Here is a 22,277-nt window from a genome sequence, read left to right on the forward strand (position 1 = left end):
AAGGAAGGTACATAAAAATTGAAGCTATCTCTTAAGATTTAAAGAAAAGACTATAATACTAAAAAGGAGCGATTACTGATCTCCAGTTGACATGATGTAAAATGGGAGATATTTCTGAGCTCGAGGTCCACCCCACCCCCTTCCACTTCTGGCTCCCCAAGAACCGTAACTCAGCATTTATGCTTTGGTTACTCGAGTTTTCCAAGTTCTGACAATGGCCTGGGACAGTGGCTGTGTTGGCTGAGAGACTCAGCACCTACCGTCACACCTCACTTCTCAGACTGACCCTTAAGCTCCCATCTCTGGAGTCATGTGTCAGGTCCTATATCTTTCCTGGACTGCTTTTTTTTTTTTAAGGCTTCATTTTCTAAGTTAAAAATTTTTTCTTTTTTTTACATTTTGATTGTGCTGGTGTGCAGGACTTTGTCTAGCTCTGGCAGGCAGGCTTCTCTTGCTGTGGAACACGGGCTCTAGAGCACGGGGGCTTAGTAGTTGCAGCGCACTGGCTTCTCTCGTTGAAGTGGGCAGGTTTAGTTGTCCCAGGGCATGTGGGATCTTAAGCTCCTGGACCAGGGATCGAACCCATGTCCCCTGCATTAGAGGGCAGACCACCAGACCACCAGGGAAGTCTCTCTCCTGGATTGTTAAATCAAAGCCCTGATTTCTAAAACCTACTGAGGAGATCAGAAATCAAATTTAAGAATCACTTAAAAAGTAGGTTTGGATTAAATCAAAAGGTTTACATATGCTACGGCATGTGGTACAAGGAAAAGGACACAACCTTTAGGTCGGAAGTTTCTATGACTAAATCTCTAGCCAACAAAACTTACTTGTTTATGTAACCTCAAGAAAGTTATTATGTATATTTTGTAGACCAGTCATCTTTCTCCCCCAAACTATTAGGAAGCATTAAAGAAAAAAGTATTTGAAAAAGGGCCTGGCACAGTGCTAGGCACACACGGGCCTCCTCCTTCCCTTCTCAGTGACTGGAGGGACATGCTTCCTGCCCTCTGCTGCAGTCACTGCCCTGAGGGGTCTGGGAGAAACTCCAGAAAATATGCAGCCCACAAAAAGACTGTAGGATGAATCAGAGGACTGTGAACTAATCAGGAAGCACAGAAAAGAGATCAGGGTGTCCACCAGAAGGGTAGGTTTTGTCCAAGCACTGGGTTTTGAAAATAATTGTTCTTCAGCTTTTCAGACCTTTTCCAGGTGAGATGCTTAAAAACGAACTGAGAACAAAGCAGTCAACTGAAAAGCTGTGGGCCTGTGAACCTAAGGCAAAATGGGTGGCTGAATACCAGGCTGGTAATGAGGCAGAAAGGCAGGCAGGAGACTTCTGGAGCTGGGAAGCCAGGGGCTTTGGAAGACACTTACCACAGTGTTAACAGGAACCGTTTACACAGCTTGGAGGATCTGAGAGAGGGCCTGGCCACGATAATATTCTGAAGGCTTTATAACACTGATGAAGTTGGGAAATCGGGGTTCCAACTGTGGCTTTGCATTAACCAACTATGTAGCCTTTGCCTAAAATCACTTCAAAGGCAGGGAAAATATTTTCTCTTTGCAAATTCTGAGTCACCTGGAATAACAAATGGTCAGTGCAGGGCAAGTGCTGGACTGAATGAAAGGACCATCTGGCTTCTGAGTTCTCTGGGCCTCAGTTTCCTCTCTAAGAGTGTTGGAAATATCTCCAGGGCCATCGGGGCACACATCCGTTCCACTGGGACAGTTTCTCAATTCTAGTAGCATATATGAATCATCTTAGAAGTCCCAGACCACATCAGAACCCACCGAGATTCAAAATCCTTGGCATGGTAGGTTTGTATTTGCTTTTTTTTTTTCAGCCTCCACAGGTTGACAGCTGGCAGTGAGAACTAATACACCAGGCTTTCAAATGCAGCGCTTTTTATGAAACAAGGGAATTGAGGCTGAATCCCTGCCTATTCCTGCCTTTCTGCAGAAATCAGCAGCTTCATTTTCTAAAGCAAGCCTATCTTTTCAAGAGCGTGGCTCTGGAGTTAGAGATGGGTTCAAAGCCCAGGTCAAACACTTTACAGTCATGTGATCTCAGCTCATTTATAAGATGAATCATCAGCTACTCCACAGATCCGTCCTGAATATCACATGAGGTAGGACCCTGCAACACCTTGCACATACGTCTAACCTCTGAAGCGGTCCACAGGCATTCACCCCATCTCCCCACACCCCTGCTGTCCATTAGGTGGGTGTCTGACACCACCTGCAGCCCTCAGCAACACTCTGGCTAACAGGAACATTTGCTGATATAAAATTTGCTCCTTTTTTAGTATTTGTCAGGAGCAATGGCGCCTGCATCCCTTACATCAATAGAAGAGACTAAATCCACCCTCTTCTCAAACTAATGAGTCTCTGTATCACAAGGGTTTGTTGTCAGCAAGATGGTTTCAGATGAGGCAAATATCCAGAAATCCGACCTCCTGAGTGGTCAAGGCAAGGCCCAGTCCTGGGTGCCTGTGCCATCTGAGCGTGTGTGACAGCACCCCTGGTGCTCAACTGTGTCACTCTGTGACGCCTAAGTTCTGCCGTTTGAGACTTGCTGCCACAGCTCCACTCTTTTTTTCCATGTAGGTTTTTATGGTTTCCATTAAACAAGCTGCTTTCTAGTGAGTTCTTCTACATTATTTATTTTTATCAAATGGCATCTGATCTGTGGATCAAGGTTTACTATTGTTAGGACTATCCTAGCACATTATGTGGGAGAATATTTTATAAAGAGCTCGATCTGGATCCTCCAACAGAATAAATGAAAGAACTAAAAAGTCAGCCTCTGATTTTCAAAAGGACTTTCATCGCTTTTTAGATGTCTTCAAAAAAGGTGGAATCAATCTTGAGAGCCATGTAAACAATATGCTCATAATGCACACGTGGGGTCAGTCTTCTTCCTTTAGCCTAATCATAACCATCGCTAGCGTCATCTGGGGTTAAGGGTCAGAGTACAGATGAGAAACCAGGGCTTTTACTGAGCAACTTTGGTCAGAGCTGGGGAGGGGGTGGGGGAGCACAGATGTGCCAGATTGGACAGGACTTCACTAGTCCTTAGACCAGGCAACAAGTTAACACTAGGTAGAAATGCATCAGAGTTGGGAAATAAACCAAGTAGAGCTCAAACAGCAGACTGCATGCCGGATGGAGTGGAGAATACAATTATTAGACTGTGAAGCTAGCTAGTGGTCAAGCACTGAGGTACAAAGTCAAGATTCAGAAAGAAGATGAGCAGAGAAAGGAACCCAGGGGATATGAACAGGGGAGATGCAATATTCCAACTAAAAGAAGATAAAGGAGTGTTGGGTCTGAGGAGCTAAGCGCCCTTGAAGCAGAGAGTAATCTTGAGGTATGACTGGCCCCAAGCACTCAGGGACAGATAACAGAGCAACTGGACTAGGCTGTTCAAACACAGGACGTCTGTAGCTCCTAGTCTGTTTCAAGGCAGCTTCCATTTTACCCCATAGGAGAAAGGCATGCAACAACATGAAAAGAAAACATGCTCTAAATGGTTCAGATAAAGTAATCTACAGAAGTTAGCTCTGTGAGGCCAGGGAAATAAGTCAAAAAAGCTCTCTATGACTCTGCTCAGTGCATGGGGCAACCAACAAAGAAGGTCAGACGTGCAGAAGAGCTGGGAGCTTCATCCCCCATTCCCTGAAATAAGCTAAAAGCAAGGCTCTGCCCTCTTACACCAGCGGTCATTCTCTAAAGTTTCCATGTGGGATAAGGTATACTAACTTCCCGGTCACTTCAATGCAAACTGGAGCCTCTCTCTTAAACACCCAGTTTCAGATGGTCTTGACACAAAGCCCTATCAGGGGCTTCCCTGGTGGCCCAGTGGTTAAGAATCCACTTTGCTCACAGAAATATTAATATGTCTCATTATGATTATGTATTCTTTTTCTTTGACCCTATATTTCTCCTGATTTTTGCTTAATGCATCTTTGTTTCCTTGTTGTTAGACGTCCAATGGTGTATGACGTCTATCTTCTTTGTGAATTGTACCTTTTATCATTTAAAAAAAAAAATGGGCTTCCTTGGTGGCTTAGACGGTAAAGAATTTGCCTGCAATGCGGGAGACCTGGGTTCAATCCCTGGGTTGGGAAGACCCCCTGGAGGGGGACATGGCAACTCACCCCAGTATTCTTGCCTGGAGAATCCCCATGGACAGAGGAGCCTGGCAGGCTACAGTAAATGGGGTTGCAAAGAGTCAGACATGACTGAGCAAGTGACTAAGCACATCATTTAAAATATTCATCTTTGTTTCATTTAAAATAAATAAATAAAAGAATCCACCTTGCAATGCAAGGGACACGGGTTTGATCCCTGGTCCAAGAGCCACAACTACTGAAGCTCATGTGCCTAGAGCCCATGCTCTACAATAAAAGCCCCTACAATGTCAAAAAGAGTAGCCTCCGCCCGCAGCAACTAGAGAAAGCCCCACATGTGGCAACAAAGACCTAGTGCAGCCAAGAAATTTTAAAATAAATCTTAAAAAAAAAAAGCGCTCTATCAGTAACAGCAGAAATGCTAAGGATTAAAGCAGAGAACATTAAAGGCTTAGAATAGGAAAGAGCACACATTCCAAGAAGCCTATGGAGACAGACTGCTATATGCTGAGTCTCTATATCCACCCCCAGGTTGCTATTCCGCAGTGCCTGTCCTTCCTGGAGGACAGAGCAGGGCAGGAGTGATTCAGCATAAGCCAGCCCCGCTAACCTTGTTCACAGTCAACCTAATACAGCAGGCTTAGATGTCTCAATACTTTAACTGGCAACGTTGAGATTTTGCATATTGCAAATACAACATAAATCCAAAACAGTTTTTAGGCTTGCATGATTTCTCTATTTAGAAATCCCAATACCTAATGGGTACCATGCTTAACCACCCATTAACGATAACACTGAGAAGTTTTGACTTCTCCAAAGCTTTCTTTTCACAGTTGTAAAAGGGGAATAACTGTATCTTTCCTAAAACTTTAAAGTTAGTGGGAAGATCCAATGAGATAAAGCATAAAAGAGATTTAACATAATATAAAAATGTGATGTCTTTTCCAAGCCCTATGCCTACCTTCCTGAAAAAACATGTAGAATTTTGTTGGAGAGATAAGATGTGAAATAATACGGCAAAAATATAAGTCCATGGAAAAACAAATGTTAGCTGAAATTGGTAGGAAAAGTTTCTTGGGACAAATGCAACTCTGGATGGATTCCGAAGGACTGGTGATTTGAAAAGGCAAATCCATTTTGCAGGTCCAGATTTTATAGAGCAATTACTTAAGCTGTAGTTAGAAAATTTATAGTTAGGAAGTTAACATTATTAATATCATTGCAATTTTATTACTCTCATTGACTTTGAGAAATAGGTAGCTTTAAAACATAAAGTGGATAAAGAACTCAATTCAAAAGGTCACAGCAGCAAAGCAAAAAATGAAGTCCAATTTAGTACCCTATGTTACCTGGCTCAATTAGAGCATGAAATAACTGGAAATCAATCAAAACTAGTAGGGTCTACTGATCATCCACAACATCACTTTGCTTCCACGTAAGAGATTTTGTCACATGCCAACAAAGGTATAGAAGTACCACTCCTACAACTCACGGTGAATTTGGACAGGAGAAATAAGACCCGTTTAATAAAGAAGTCTCTGGAAATGACTTATAAATCACTTTTTTTTCTGGAACAAAGAGTGTTAAAATCAGTTCTGTATTTCAAACCGCAACGACCACAGACCATCTGTGTTGTTATTCAGTCACCCAGTTGTGTCTGACTCTTTGAGACCCACCCCATGGACTGCAGCACACTAGGCTTCCCTGTCCCTCACCATCTCCTGAAGTTTGCCCAAGTTCAAATCCATTGCATCAGTGAACAGACAGTCTAACGGAGCTTAAATAGGAAAGCTGGGTCAAGATATTATCAAAGGATCTGCTGACAGTCTTCCTAACATTTTATTAATAACTCCCAGTTACCTGCTCCTGGTTCCCCTACTCCACAGAAGGGTCAATAAGAGAAGATGAGGAAGTGAGGCAGAGAAACCAAGTGACTGCTGAACATAACAACTATTGGTGATTTTAATACTCCTTTCTCAGTAACTGATAGACCAAGTAAACAGAAGAGCAATAAAAACACAGAAGATTTGAACACCAAAGAACGAACCTGACCTAACTGACATTATAAGGACACTCCATTTAACAACAGCAGAATATATTCTTTTCAAGCACCCACAGAAGACCAAGATTTGCCACAGTCTAAGCCATAAAACAATTCTTAATAAACTTAAAAGGATTTAAATCAAAATATGTTCTCTGACTAGAGTGATCTTAAATGGAACTAAATTAGAAATCAATAACAGAAAGATCTCTGGGGAAATCTGCAAATATTTGGGAACTAAATGAAACACTTCTAAATAACCCATGGGTCAAATGCAAAGTCAAAAGGGAAATTAGAAAGTATTCAGAGCTCAATGAAAATGAAAACATAACATGCCACTAAAATTGTGATAGGTTGCTTTTGGTTTGGATGAAATTATTCCAAATTTCTAGGGAAAAAAAGAGATGCACTAGAATACTGGAACAGTCAAGATGAGGGCGGGGGCAGTTTGAGTGGATGATGGAGAAGCTGGCTCTACTAGACATCAAAACTTAAAAACATACAATTTAGATGTAAAATTATAAAATGTTTTTGTTATAAGAACAAAGGGAAAAATACAAAGACCTCAAGAATATGTAAGAATTCAACATATATGTGTATACTTTGCTCTACGGTACTTAACAAATATTGCCTTTTTATAAAAATTGAAGGTATGTGGCAATCCTACATTAAGCAAATCTATTGGTGCCATTTTTCCAACAGCATTTGCTCACTTCACATGTGTAAGTCACATTTTGGTAATTCTCACAATATTTCCTTTTTTTTTTTTTTTTTTATTGTATTTGTTATGGTGGTCTGTGATCAGTCATCTGTGATGTTGCTACTGTGATTTACTGAAGGCTCAGATGATGGTTAGCATTTTTTTTAAATAATGAAATATTTTAAATTAAGGTATATGCATTTTAAAGACATAATGCTATTGCACATTCAATACACCATAGTTTATACATATATAGGGAAACCAAAAAATCTGTGAATCAACGGATTACAATATGCGCTTTATTGTGGTGCTCTGGAACTGAACCTGAGTTATCTCTGAGCTATGCCTGTACTGGAATAATTCAATAAAAATTGTTGCTAATTAGTCATTTGGGGGAAAAAACTCAATTCCCTCTATCATCCAAATACCAAATTAACTCTATGTTGACCAATTAGGGGTCACAAACTCAAATGCCCATAAGGATCATGTTGGTAAAATTAAACATTCACATCTAAATATGTGAGGCATGAGACAACTGGGAGTTGTGAGGAATGAAACAAATTAGAGAGTACATGTCTTTCCTAAAAGGTACTTAAATTCCAACTGTTAAAAACACCATACTGAGGGAAAAACAACCCCCAAAATCCACCTCTTGTAGGAGGTGAAATGCAGCTGATTAGATAAAAATGTTTGCAATTTCTGATTTAAATGAAAAAACTAAAACCATAAAACTACTAAAAGAAAACTAAGGTGGGGAAGGTTTTCTACAAATATAATATGAAAGGAGTAACCAAAAATTTTACTAATTTTCCATCATTAAAATTTGAAACTTTCCTGTGGTAAACAAAACTCACAAAATAGGTTAAAGATTACTGAAGAAAGTTTTACCATAAAAAAGGTACACAAAAATAAAAAATCAGCACAGTCCTATCCTGAGATTCACCCACCTGGGTTTTAAGAATCACTCATTTAACTCTTCAAATTATGAGGACTGGTTTAGATATTGTGTATTCCATGAACAGATGTCTTAAGACAACAGTTATCATGCTTGTGTGCTGAATAATCAATGTGTTATGTTCTTTGTCAGTTTATAAACTGTACTAATGTCATACATCATATTCTCTAAAAATATTTTTTTTTGGTCAATGGCTTCTTTAGCTTCTAATGCCTTTTTTTTTTTAGATCAAAAATTGAATTACATAAATGTAGATTTAAAAGAATTATAACATCAAATATTGATCAGAATACAGTGAAAGGGGTACTTAAGGTGACAGAAGTGAAATCTAACAATATACATAGGAAGCCTTTAGAAAGTACATATCTATTAATCCAGTAATTCTCCAGGAACTTCATTCTCATGAAATGTAGAGGAATGCATATTTAAAGAGGCTATATGCAGAGTTAATACTAACTGAAATTGGAAACCTATATATACAACAATAGGGAATTGATTAACTGGAACAGGTATATCCATGCACCCTAAAAAATGAACATCTTCATGGCAAATAGATGGGGAAACAGTGGAAACAGTGTCAGACTTTATTTTTTGGGGCTCCAAAATCACTGCAGATGGTGACTGCAGCCATGAAATTAAAAGACGCTTACTCCTTGGAAGAAAAGTTATGACCAACCTAGATAGCATATTCAAAAGCAGAGACATTACTTTGCCGACTAAGGTCCATCTAGTCAAGGCTATGGTTTTTCCCATGGTCATGTATGGATGTGAGAGTTGGACTGTGAAGAAGGCTGAGCGCCGAAGAATTGATGCTTTTGAACTGTGGTGTTGGAGAAGACTCTTGAGAGTCCCTTGGACTGCAAGGAGATCCAACCAGTCCATTCTAAAGGAGATCAGCCCTGGGATTTCTCTGGAAGGAATGATGCTAAAGCTGAAACTCCAATACTTTGGCCACCTCATGCGAAGAGTTGACTCATTGGAAAAGACTGATGCTGGGAGGGATTGGGGGCAGGAGGAGAAGGGGGCGACAGAGGATGAGATGGCTGGATGGCATCATGGACTCGATGGACATGAGTTTGAGCGAACTCCGGGAGATGGTGATGAACAGGGAGGCCTGGCGTGCTGCGATTCATGGGGTCACAAAGAGTCGGACACGCTGAGCGACTGAACTGAACTGGTACTCATATATGGGAAAATACTCACATTATATTGTTGAATTTAAAAAAAGCAGCCTTCACAATGTGAAGCAAAGTCTACAGTTAAAACTACTTAACTGTAGACTTAAAAGTAGTTAAAAGGGTAAATTTTATATAATATGTTTTTCACTACAATTTTTTAAATTGAAAAAAAGGAGGGGAAGCAGGTTTCATGTTCTCACACAAAAATTTGGCATAAACACAAATCACATATTTCTTACATTATAGAAATATGTATTTTTATTTATACACGGGAAAGAGCTAGGGAGCTAAATAACAATATGCCAAGAGTAGTTAAATCTATTTTGTTGTTCCGCATGGACTATACAGCACTCCAGGCCTCCCTGTCCTTCACTATCTCCTGGAGTTTGCTCAAACTCATGTCCATGGAGGCGGTGATGCCACCCAACCATCTCATCCTCTGTCATACCCTTCTCCTCCTGCCTTCAATCTTTCCCAGCATCAGGGTCTTTTCCAATGCGTCAGCTCTTTGCATCAGGTGGCCAAAGTACTGGAGCTTTAAATTTACAGGTTCTAAGATAAGGATTGTTTTTTATATTTTTTTCTTTGTTTCTGAATATTTACAATGAACGTGAATTAGCTGTTGTAAAGGTTTTCAAGATAAGCTATGACTCACATCTTGATGTTCCCAAATTGTATCAATACACTAGATAAAATTCCACCTTTTATTGTTAACTAGTGAAATCACTGCAAATGCCAACCATATGTTCCTTACTCAACACTGGGGTGCCCTTGGAAACTACAGGGGTATATACACTACTTTCCCCACTCACTAAGCAACTCCAGACAGCAATGCTTCTAACTGTATTGTAATTCTGTCAGATTTCATGCTTTTGTCTTTCACTCAGTGGCTCCTGTTATCTCTCACTACTGTTAGGATGGTATCTTTCTCTGTTTTAATTTATTGCTTTTAAAGGAGCTGTAATCAAAAGTGCCAGGAGCACATTAATTTTAAAAAGAGAAGAACAATTAGAAGGCTGAGGAAGGTCACAGAGTCTATCCCATGGCACAAATGAGAACAGGCGTTTTTGTGAGACATTTCTGCCGCCCAAAAAGTTTTCTCTGGGAAAGGGAGGTGGGTGGGGATATATTTCTAAATTCCAATGTGTTTAAGCCATTCAACTGCTCTCCACCACGACAAACATACCCAGTGACATTCACAGACCAGACATATGCCCCTGGACTCAACGAGGGCAAGCTAGAGGGGGCTCAGTGAGGGCAAGCTGGAGCAGGAGCATCCTGCTGGCTGTTTAACTCCTGAGGGCTAAGAGCTGTGCCTCCATGCCATCCCTTGGCAACAAAGTCCAAATCTGAGAGAGAGTCAGGTTATTGTGGAGATAGACTTGAATTTATTAATGTGTTTATACATGAATGTATATCAAAGTCACTGATTTAAAATCCAGTGTTTTATATTTAACAACATGACATCATCGCAAAGAGCTGTGCTTTCAGGGTTATGGCTGTCAGGAATGCGCTGAGTAAGAGGGACATGACCACGTCCAATTACTATCATATCTCACCTCCCTGAGGTCTCATGGACAGAAGTCACAGCTTTCCCCAGAAGGATGCTGGTGAGGTCAGAAACTTAGAAATGTTGAGAAACTGCACTACAAAACGGCAAGGTAACCCTGTTGAATAAGGGGGGAGGGAAGAGCAGCTTCCCTGTACCCATACTGACCCAAAGAGGCCAACTTCCTTTGTTACAACTTGCCATCTAACTTCTAGTTCAACGAAAAAACTACAAGGCACTGTAACCAAAGACCAGAAGCAGACACATGGCTGTTACGAATGCCTGCAGACCAGCACGGAGACAGCTATCAAGTGGCTTAGCTAACACTCCTGGAGGCAGAAGTTTTCCTAAGGAAAGTCCCGCCATTCTACCTAACCATCCTCCTCTCAGCTTCTGGTTGAGACATTGACTAGAAAGGGTGTGCTGAGGCTGCACATTCTTACCTGTGCCTTTACGCATGATATCCCTACCAATCCAGCAATCAAGGCTTGTTTTCCCCAAAAGTCTTTTTTGCTTTATTCATTCTCGTTTCTTTAATTTCTAGAGGATCTAACTGTAAAAACTGGCAATTGATTACATACCACCTGGTATTTTAAAAATTTCTTCCGTTATGCCTAATTCTGGGCTCTCACATATACAAACTGGCTTCTGTGACTCATGGAACTGCTGCCTTAGCTCAGCACAGGATCCGAAGCTGGGGCTCAGGGGATCCGATCAGATCAAATGGGCCTGGTAGCCAGAAGCAATGCTTGCTCACAAGTGATTCAACACAAAGGTAGTTTACTCTGGCCTCTGACAGACAGCATCTTAATCAGAAGCAAAGATAAGGGCCAAAGAAAAAAAAACCGAGCCACAGGCCAAAGACCCAAAGAGCACTTGTGACCAGAATAAACTGGCTGGATCTTGGGCCCTGGGTGACCAAACCAGGAGCGCAAAGGTTACAAGTTATAGAAAATAACTATTCTCAAGAGTGTAACTAAAGTTAAATTAACATAACTTATAAACAAACCCAAAGACCATAGGCAGTGGTTTAAAAAAAAAAAATGTGGCTGATCTGCCTAACAGTGTCCCTTTCTGTTGCTTCACTTTAGCTCCAAGGGGATGAAAAATCTGTATTCACTTTGAGCATCCTTGCCTCAAAAGATATGATGTATGCTAAAATTAGTGAAAGTTTGATGAGGAACAGGATATTTATAGAGTCAAGTATTTTCCTATAAAATACTTATTAATTGCAAAGTCAAAAATAGTAACTTTACAGAAGCCTGGCAGATACCATTTGACTAGGTGATTAATCACCAGTGACAGGGCAAATAGATGTCACATGCCTCCTGATACATGCACTGAGAAGCGTACAACATCACTGTGGTACTCCACTCAAAACACATGACCTGAATCTAATCACAGGAAAATCAGACTCCCTAAACTAAGGGACGTCCTACAAAAAGGAATTGGTCTGTACTCTTTTTAACATGTCAAGGTCATGAGAGAGCAAGATTAAGAATTTGTTCCAGATTAAAGGAGATTTAAGAGACATGACAATAAGTACAATATTTGACTCCGGATTGGAAACTGGACTGGGAAAAGGTATTTTTCTTTTGTTATAAAGAACACTGGTGGGACAATTGATAAAACACGAACAAATAATTTGAATGTTACCTCAAAGTTAACCCCCTGATTTTGACAACTGTACAGTGGTTTGGGTTTTTTTTTTTTTTAAGGAAATACACTTTGAAGTACTTAGAGGAAAAGAGACATTTTATCTGTAATTGTCAAATCGTTCAGGAAAAAAAATGTGTATATAGATAGAATGAATAGCAAATGGAGCAAAATGTTAGCCTTCAATGAATTTGGGAAAGGGTTTACAGGAATTTTTATGCTGTTCTTGAACTGTTTCTGTAACTCTGAATTATTTCAAAATTTTAAATGTTAAACAAACAAACAGAAAGACAAGATGAGTTAAAGATCAGGCCTTTCAGCCTGAAGACCTAGGATTCTAAAACCACCCTTTCTGCTTTGATATGACCTGCAATGATAAGCATGGATTCGAGAGCCATGCAGATCTGGTTTCAAATCAATCAGCCATGATTAAACTAAGCTCACAATAAATTATATTTATTATTTCAAAATTTTAAGAAACCAAAAATATGAAAGACTTTCATAGTGGTTTTATAAGAGCAAGTAAGCAATGTTATGGAGCAAGAAGGAACAGCCCTAATATTCAATACAGGAAAAAAGAAAGCTACAGATTATTCCATTTATGAATAAAGATGCAGAGATACTTGATGAAATATAGCAAACTGAATTTGGTAGTATGGTAAAAGAATAACAGACCACTGCAAAATCAAGTTAGTTCAGAAAAACAGGGGCAGATGAATGGATGAATATCAAGAAATCAATTAAAATAATACACTAGTTACAAAAGTAAAAAAAATTATTAAAAAAAAAGTAAAAAAAATTATAAATTCAATAAAGAAGTATTTTCAATAGCTGAACACCTTCTTGATATTTCAGTGTTTATTTTTCCAGTGGAACATGTATAACTTTTCTGTTATAAAAGCAATTATGAATGATGCTAAAGCTGAAACTCCAGTACTTTGGCCACCTCATGCGAAGAGTTGACTCATTGGAAAAGACTTTGATGCTGGGAGGGATTGCGGGCAGGAGGAGAAGGGGACGACAGAGGATGAGATGGCTGGATGGCATCACCGACTCGATGGACGCGAGTCTGAGTGAACTCCGGGAGTTGGTGATGGACAGGGAGGCCTGGCATGCTGCAATTCATGGGGATGCAGAGTCGGACACGACTGAGCGACTGAACTGAACTGATGATTATTGTGAAAAGTTTCAAATAATGCAAAAGTGGGTAGAGGGAAAAGTTTTCTAAACAGTCCATGATAAGTAAGACTTACTTACTGGAGTAAGTCTTTCCAGTTTGTGAAAGTATATTTTAGGTAGACAGATAGGAAGCCAGTGAGCAAAAAGAGAGAAAATGCCATTCCGAGAATCCCAATCTGAGAAGGAAGGCTTCTGTCCCCACTAGTTACTCTATTAGTAACTGTGCTCTTGAACAGCACACCACTGACAAAAAGGATCCACAGTGGAGTCTCCCTTTCTACTGTGAGTCACTTGAAGAAAGTTCTCATTACATAGAAAGAAGCTCTCCTCACTATTCAGATACTACCTATCCTCAGAATCAATGGTTTCCAGACAGGAGGGGATTTCCCCATTGGCCCAGTGGTTAGGAATCCACCTGCCAACGCAGGGGGCAGGGGTTCGATCTCTGTTCCGGGAAGATCCCATGTTCCTCGGGGCAACTAAGCCCATGTGCCACAACTACTGAGCCTGTGCACCTAGAGCCCGTGCTCTGCAACAAGAGGAGCCTGCACAATATCACTAGAGAGTAGCCCCTGCTGGCTGCAACGAGAGAAAGTCCTCGCGCAACAGTGAAGATCCAGTGCAGCCACAAATCAATAAAGATGGAAGGATAAAAAAAAGAGAGATTTTTAAAAGAGAGAAGATTGGAGAGTCAAGATGGCGTCTGTATAATCTCCGGAGGTAGCGGCGTTGGAGTTCGGCCAAACATAAAAGATGACAACAGCAGCTCAGCCAACTTTTGAACCTGCAAGAGGTGGAAGAGGAAAAGGTGAGGGTGATTTGAGCCAACTCTCAAAGCAGTATTCAAGCAGAGACCTACCCTCTTATACAAAGATAAAATATAGACAGACCACTCAGGATGCCCCTGAAGATGTTCGAAACCGTGACTTCAGGAGAGAGTTGGAGGAGAGAGAGAGAGCTGCTGTAAGAGAAAAAAACAGAGATCGGCCAACCCGAGAACATACAACTTCCTCTTCAGTGTCAAAGAAGCCTCAATTGGACCAGATTCCTGCTGCCAACCTTGATGCAGACGATCCACTAACAGATGAGGAAGATGAAGATGAAGATTTTGAAGAGGAGAGTGATGATGACGATACTGCAGCTCTTCTTGCAGAGTTGGAAAAAATTAAAAAAGAAAGAGCTGAAGAGCAGGCCAGGAAGGAACAAGAACAAAAGGCTGAAGAAGAAAGGATTCGTATGGAAAACATTCTGAGTGGAAACCCTCTTCTTAATCTCACTGGCCCATCCCAGCCTCAGGCCAACTTCAAAGTTAAAAGAAGGTGGGATGATGACATTATCTTCAAGAACTGTGCAAAAGGTGTAGATGATCAAAAGAAAGATAAAAGATTTGTAAATGATACACTTCAATCTGAATTTCACAAAAAGTTCATGGAGAAATACATTAAATAGTACAGTTTTATGTGCTGAATTGAAGGCTGTAAAATGTAAACGATCTGACTTCATTTTGATTTATTTTTCTCTCCCATCCCTATCGAAATTGTGTATAGGCTTCCCTAATTTTTAGTTCCAAAGTATCTTTTCCTTTATTGATTAATTACTTGATAAGGACTTGGGAATTGGTTTAACCCAGTTTCCATCTCAATATTTCCAGTCATGTGTTTTCTCTTAAATATAGGAAAAGAAACCTTGTAATAAATATTTTTAATAATCTAAATAGCCAAAAAAAAAAAAAGAGAGAGAGAAGACTGACATATAAAATTTTAAAGATGGGAAAATTAGAAGAATAAGGCAATCCTGGGCAGAAGAACCCAGGTTTAAATCATCATTACCATCACCCGCTTTGAAATTACACAATATAAAATGCATGTTATTCAGCATTCAGTTCAGTTGCTCAGCCGTGTCCGAACCTTTGCGACCCCATGAATTGCAGCACACCAGGCCTCCCTGTCCATCACCAATTGCCGGAGTCTACCCAAACCCATGTCCATTGAGTTTGTGATGCCATCCAACCATCTCATTCTCTGTTGTCCCGTTCTCCTCCTGCCCTCAATCTTTCCCAGCATCAGGGTCTTTTCAAATGAGTTAGCTCTTCGCATCAGGTGGCCAAAGTATTGGAGTTTCAGCTTCAACATCAGTCCTTCCAATGAACACCCAGGACTGATCTCCTTTAGAATGGACTGGTTAGATCTCCTTACAGTCCAAGGGTCTCTCAAGAGTCTTCTCCATACACTTGTATTTAAATTCTCTGGTGTTTCAGGGGGTTGGTAATAGTTTTTCAGAACTCAGACAATATCACTCAAGTAAGTAATGGACAGAAAAGAGAAGTGGGAGGCTCCCTTGCTGGTGCTACTCTCTATGGCCAGAAATCGAGGCATTTTCCAATAATGAAGGGCACAGAATCCAACAGGCAGGGCACCCACTCCCAATTCGGAAGAACTTGGCCTGCAAAAGCTAAAGAGCCTTCCGAAACCAGGGACATTAAAGAGTCTGATGTCATCCCTTCAGAACAACCAGAACTCAAGGTTACGGTAACCCGACTCTCCAGTATTATTTTGACCAACTTCATAAAAACAAAAGCTGCCTTTGATGCATTTCAATGCCTGGCCACCTCACCAGAGAATCAGATATTAAAAATTAATCAGCCTAGCAAAGCAACATTCAATGTCAGGCAGCTCTGCATATGAGATGGAGCTCTAGATGGACTTAGACGGAATGCTCATCTTTTGTAGCCATGAACCTCTACAATTTAGATCATGGTCGAGTCCTCCTGCTGGGTCTAATTCTGGGTGGTCAGCTCTGCTATGGTTAGGTACCCCCAAACCACCTTCTTTGCTTCCTGCCTTACTGCAGTACCCGTGGACAATATTCACACACTGGCAAAGTCCCAGCCATCACCTCTACTCTGAAATGAACATTGACAAGAGTGGGATTTCACTAGACGGGGAAGGAAGAGAGGAACATTCAGGCCAAGGCACAGACTTCAAAAGCATGCTGAAAATGGATGACTGAGGAAGGGCCAAGTGGTCCAGTGGATGCAGCTTTCCTAGAGTATCTACCACTAGGCTCTGTCTCTCCTGAGCTCCACACACCACCTGCACACCAGGCTCCCCATATGGCGTTCTTCAGATTCCTGAAACCTAACATATGATGGTCAAAACCTTCCTCCTCCTACATTCTAAATGTTGGCTAATAGAGCCACCATGCATTCAGTCAAGCTTAAAAACTCAGTCATCTCAGACTCTTCCTTCTCTGTCTAAACATGCTGTCCAAATACATCAACAATTTGCATCAATGCTATTCCAGATGGTCTTGAATCCATTCCCCACTCTCCACTCCTGCTGCCACTCATCTTAGCTGTATCTTTCACCTGGACTATTGCAGAACCGTGGGGTGGGTGACCCAAACTCGGTCAGCTCAACTGCTGCAACACTATGAGGCCTTTCCTGGCCCCTGCAGTTTGTCTCCGCCACCTCCCACCCCTGCTTTCCTTGCTCTCACAGTGCTTTGCACCCATTTCCACCACTACAAAATCTGCACACAGTATGGTCATTCCATAAAACATGTCTGTCTCCTCCACTCAAAAACAAAATTCCCTGGTAGCTCAGTGGTGAAGAGTCTGCCTGCCAGTGCAGGAAACATGGGTTCAATCCCTGGTCCGGGCAGATCCCACATGCCATGGAACAACTCAGCCCATGTACCACAACATGTGCTCTTGAGCCTGGGAGCAGCAACTACTGACACCTGTGTGCCCTGGAGCCTCTGCTCCACCACAATGAGAAGCCTGCACACTGCAACTGGAGAGTAGCCCCCACCAACCACAACTAAAGAAGAGCCCTCATAGCAACGAAGACCCAGCACAGCCATAAATAAATAAACTTATTTAAAAAAAAAAAAATTCTCAAGTGTAATCACCATATTTGATAACTTGCCAAGCATTTTATAAAGTATCTGAACATGGCAGTTCACAATAAAATATTGCTTAAAAATTAAAATTCTAAGAAGTTGCGCTTCACAAAATTTTCCTTCTTATACTTTTTTCTGTTTATTTTGAAATAATTACAGATTCATAAGAAGTTAGAAAAACAGTACAAAGAGGATCCATGTACCCTTTGCCCAGTCTCCCCCAATGGTAGCATCTTACACAACTCTAGTACAATAGCAAAACCAGGAAACTGACTCTGGCACAAGCTTTGGACCTTATTCAGATTTTACCTGTTTCACAGGCACACGTATGTATGTGCATGCCGGTATAGCTCCATGAAAACTTATCACATGTCTAGACTCATGCAAGCCCATCTCAATCAAAATACAGAACTGTTTCTCCCTTGTGCTGCCTCTTTACAGTTAACTCACCCTCCCTCCTACTTTTTCCCTATCCCCCACCACCCTAACTCTTGGCAACCACTAATGTGTTTTCTATCTGTGTGTGTGTGTTTGTATGTGTGTGTGTGTGTGAGTTGCTCAGTTGTGTCCAACTCTGTGACCCCACAGACTGTAGCCTACCAGGCTCCTCTGTCCATGAAATTCTCCAGGCAAGAATACTGGAGTATATAACCTTTCCCTTCTCCAGGGATCAAATGTTCCCGACCCAGGGATTGAACCCAGGTCTCCCGCATTGGCAAGCGGATTCTTTACCATCTGAGCCACCAGAGACACCCTCCATCTCTATAACAGACTTAACAGCATCCCACTGCAGCCAACAGAATGAAATTCACAGATCTCAGCACGGCATTCAAGGCCTTCATGATGTGGTCTGGACCGACCACTCCAGCTCGTTCCTCACCTCTACCCTCTTGAACCCACTATTCCAGCAATATAAGACAACTCACCACTCTCAGAACATGTTTGCACTTTCCTGCCTTTGCATCTTTGCTTGTGTTATTCCTATAACTATTATAGTCCCTCCCTGGTTTTCCACTCAGAAAAACCATCTTCAAAGCCTCAGCTCAAATGTCATATTTATAAAAAGCTCTTCCTGACCTCTAACATCCCCAAGCAATTGGTTTTTCTCTTCTCTGTGATCCCATTCTTACAACATTCAGATCACAGAATTGTGATGTACCCACGTCTTCTACATTTTGCCATGATCCAACGGAACACAGGGATATATGTGTATTATTCACTTCTGTCTTCACAAGACCCAGTGGTTTGACTCAATAGCCTTTCACAAATCCTTCCTTTGTGCTGTCACTAGCTGCACTAAGTGCTGCTGCTGCTGCTGCTGCTAAGTCGCTCCAGTCGTGTCCAACTCTGTGCGACCCCACAGACGGCAGCGCACCAGGCTCCCCCATCCCCGGGATTCTCCAGGCAAGAACACTGGAGCGGGTTTACACTTCCTTCTCCAATGCATGAAAGTGAAAAGTGAAAGTGAAGTCCCTCAGTCATGTCCGACTTAGCGACCCCATGGACTGCAGCCCACCAGGTGCTAGAAATGCAAAAATAAACATGCTCGTAAGGGGCTTATGAGCTGGCACGTCAGTGCCTGCCTCACTGAAGACACACAACAGAAATTTCTTGAATGAATGCTGAAAATCTGTGGATCCCTTGAACACATTTCTAAGACTTAATGATCTAGAGTAGACATACACCATCCATGATCCTGATGCTGCTGAGTGATCAGTCATTGATCATTCAACAAGAGGTCACTGAGTGACTACTAGATGTTAGGTACTTTTCTAGAGATAAGAGTAATATAGGGGAGCTGTCTTTTTCTTTAACCCAATCTATCAGGCCAGTGGCTGGAATCATCAAGGGTGTGGGTATAGCAGAGATGAGCCAGGACCACTCAGCAGGAGTGTTGTACGGAAGGGATGGCAAGCCTCTTAATCTCATCAGGTGGAGTTGGTAAAGAGAGTGTCTACCTTACAGGACACCTAGGTAAGATAGAAACAGGAGGATAGATATCTCCTGCCCCTGGTTTTCTTTAAAATAAGCCAAAGGAAAATAAAAATAGACAAAAACCTGTATCTGAGCCGAAAATCAGGAAGGATGCCATCCCATCTGCCCAAAACTTTGAGGAATTTCCATTAGATATTCTTTCTCTAAAGAAGCAGTGTGTTCTGGCAATCAATGTAGGACCAGCGGAACACGTAAAGGGAGGGGGCCGCACACAGAGAACTGCTACAACACAGGCCGAGGCCCACAGAGACGGCCTCCCACTGAGCCCGGACAGGTGCCACCCCACCCAACCCTGCCCAGGCCGCCTGCCTGGCAGAGGTAGTGGCACCCCAGGGCTGGGCCTCGGCATGCACAGCCCCCGTGTAAAGGCAGCCAGCCTAAAATCTCCCCGTGTTCCTTTACTGGGGCATGGAAAAGTTAAGACAGATACTTATAGATACTTCTCTAAGAATCCCTCTCTCATGAGATTATGGTGGTGGCTGCAAAACTCTATTCAGAATCAGATTTAAGGAATCAACATAACTATGATACTCCTGTTATTTAAAAAAGGGATTTCTAAACCAGAAAAGACTGAATGGAAATTAAAACTCTGAATGCCGACTGAAATAGTAATGGAGAAAAGGAATAGTAAATTGAGGGTTATAGAAGAATCAAATTAGTAAAGTAAAACTTAAAATCCTCAAGAACTCAGAATAGAAGTTTAAAAAGATAAAAATGAAGCAGGGATTAATTTTTAAAGTACAGGATAGACAGGACATCCCTGGTGGTCCAGTGCCTAAAACCCTGAGTTCCCATTGGAGGGGGCCCAGGCTTGATCCTTGGCCAGGGAACTAGATCCCACTAGTTCCCTTGGTCAGGGAACTTAGATGCCGTGACTAAGAGTTTGCAAGCTGCAACTAAAAAAAGATCCCACATGCTGGAAGTAATCCCAGTGCCACCAAATAAGTATTTTTTTTTAATTAAATTATAAGATAGAGAAAAAGGTATAGCAAGTTTATAGCTTGGGCTTATCAAAAAACTGCCAATTAATTCAGCAAAGTTGCAGGACACAAAATCAACATGCAAAACTCAGCTGCATTCCTATACACTAAAAATAAACAATCTAAAACGTATATTAAAACAACCCCATGTTTATGACAGCATCAAAAAGAATAAAATATTTAGGAATAAACTAAACCAAAGGGGGTGAAAGACTTGGACGCTGAAAACCACAGTACTGAACAATTCTAAAAGAAATCAGAAACGACATAAGTGAAAACGGAGAGACATCCGTGTACGTGAACTGGAAGGCTTAATGTTATTAAGATGTCGATGCTACCCAAAGCCATCTAGATTTAATGTAAACTCTATCATAATCCCAATAGAACAGAAAAATCCTCCCTAAAACTCATATGAAATCTCAAGAGATCCTGAACAGACAAAACAGTCTTAACAAAGAACAGAGTTGGAGGTCTCACACTTTCTGATTTCAAACTTAGAACAAAACTATGGTAATTAAAACAATGTGATACTGGCATAAAGAGACATATCGACCATGGATACAAGACAGAGCCCAGAAATAAACCCTCACATATGGAGTCAAATAATTTTTCAACAATAGTGTCAAGTCAATTCAAGGGGGAAAGGAAGTCTTTTCAACAAATGGGGTTGGGAAAACTAGTATTCGTATGACAAAAAATGAGGGCCCTCGACTTATAACATATACAAAAATCAACTAAAAATGGAACAAAGATCTAAACGTTAAGAGCTAAAATCAAAGGCTAAAACCAAAAGGCAACTCAAAGAATGGGAGAAAATATTTGTAAATCATATAACTGATACAACACTAAAATCCAGAATATATAAATTCTACAATTCAGCGATAATAACAACAAAAAAACCTATTTAAAAATGGTCTATTTAGGGGCGGTCCTAAGATGGTGGAGGAATAGGACAGGGAGACCACTTTCTCCCCCACAAATTCATCAAAAGAACATTTAAACGCTGAGTAAATTCCACAAAACAACTTCTGAATGCCGGCAGAGGACATCAGGCACCCAGAAAAGCAGCCCATTGTCTTCGAAAATGGTCTATTTAAAAATGGACGCAAGGCTTGAACAGACATCTTTCGAAAGAAGGTACACAAATGACCAATAAGCACATGAAAAGATCCTCAGTATCACTAGTCATTTGGGAAATGCAAATGAAAACCACAGCGACATACACTTCACCCTCAGTGGTGGTGGTGGCAGTGGTGGTTTAGTGCTAAGCTGTGCCCGACTTGCGATCTCATGGACTGTAGCCCGCCAGACTCCTCTGTCGATGGGATTCTCCAGGCACTCAGTAGGATGGCCATTATAAAACCCACATACACACACACAGAGAAAGAGAATCAATACGGGCAAGAAAGTGGACAGTGTAACCCTTGTGCATTGCTGGTAGGAATGTAAAATGGTGTAAACTGAGGTAATGGTGCATACCAACATTTCACAGGGCTGTTGAGAAAAACGAGATGATTCCAATAAAGCACTCTCCACATAAGCTCTAAAAGTTAGCTCTTAACATTATTATGAAGATGACGATGAGGATGGCACAGCTGACCAGCAGGCATCTGACCAGAAAAAGGACTGGATTTCTGAATCACTATCATTTTTGTGTGGTATTTTATTGATAAAGTCCTTTCTGTTCTCTTAAGGGCCCTTACCCCCTTCACCATTCAATCTTTCTAGGACTGAACTACATGCTGTATAATTTTTACCCAGCAAATCTCAATGATGCCCAAGGAAGCAAGACATTCACTGGAAAAATTACTAACTAGTATGTTCATACTAAAATGGAAGATATGACCTTGTTTAATTAAAAGCACCTTAAGGAACCTCCCTAGTGGTACAGTGGATAAGAATATGCCTGCCAACGCAGGGGACACAGGTTTGATTGCTGGTCCGAGAAGATGCCACAGGCCACGGAGCAACTAAGCCCGTGCGCACAACTACTAAAGGCCATGTA

The 22,277-nt window shown here is 41.2% G+C and overlaps 2 protein-coding genes across 8 annotated transcripts in view; one reads left to right on the forward strand and one right to left on the reverse strand.

Annotated features, from left to right (window-relative positions):
• AAK1 (AP2 associated kinase 1) overlaps positions 1–22,277 on the reverse strand; it is a 171,431-nt gene that overhangs the window by 119,865 nt on the left and 29,289 nt on the right. The gene's annotated exons all lie outside the window — the stretch shown is intronic.
• On the forward strand, positions 14,085–15,126 carry LOC120851374 (spliceosome-associated protein CWC15 homolog). The gene has a single exon (XM_040224115.1). The coding sequence runs from the start codon at positions 14,148–14,150 to the stop codon at positions 14,841–14,843; it is 696 nt and encodes a 231-aa protein (XP_040080049.1). The 5' UTR covers positions 14,085–14,147; the 3' UTR covers positions 14,844–15,126.

This window comes from Oryx dammah, unplaced genomic scaffold (assembly GCF_014754425.2).
Source record: "Oryx dammah isolate SB20612 unplaced genomic scaffold, SCBI_Odam_1.1 HiC_scaffold_25, whole genome shotgun sequence".
Lineage (NCBI taxonomy): Eukaryota > Metazoa > Chordata > Mammalia > Artiodactyla > Bovidae > Oryx > Oryx dammah.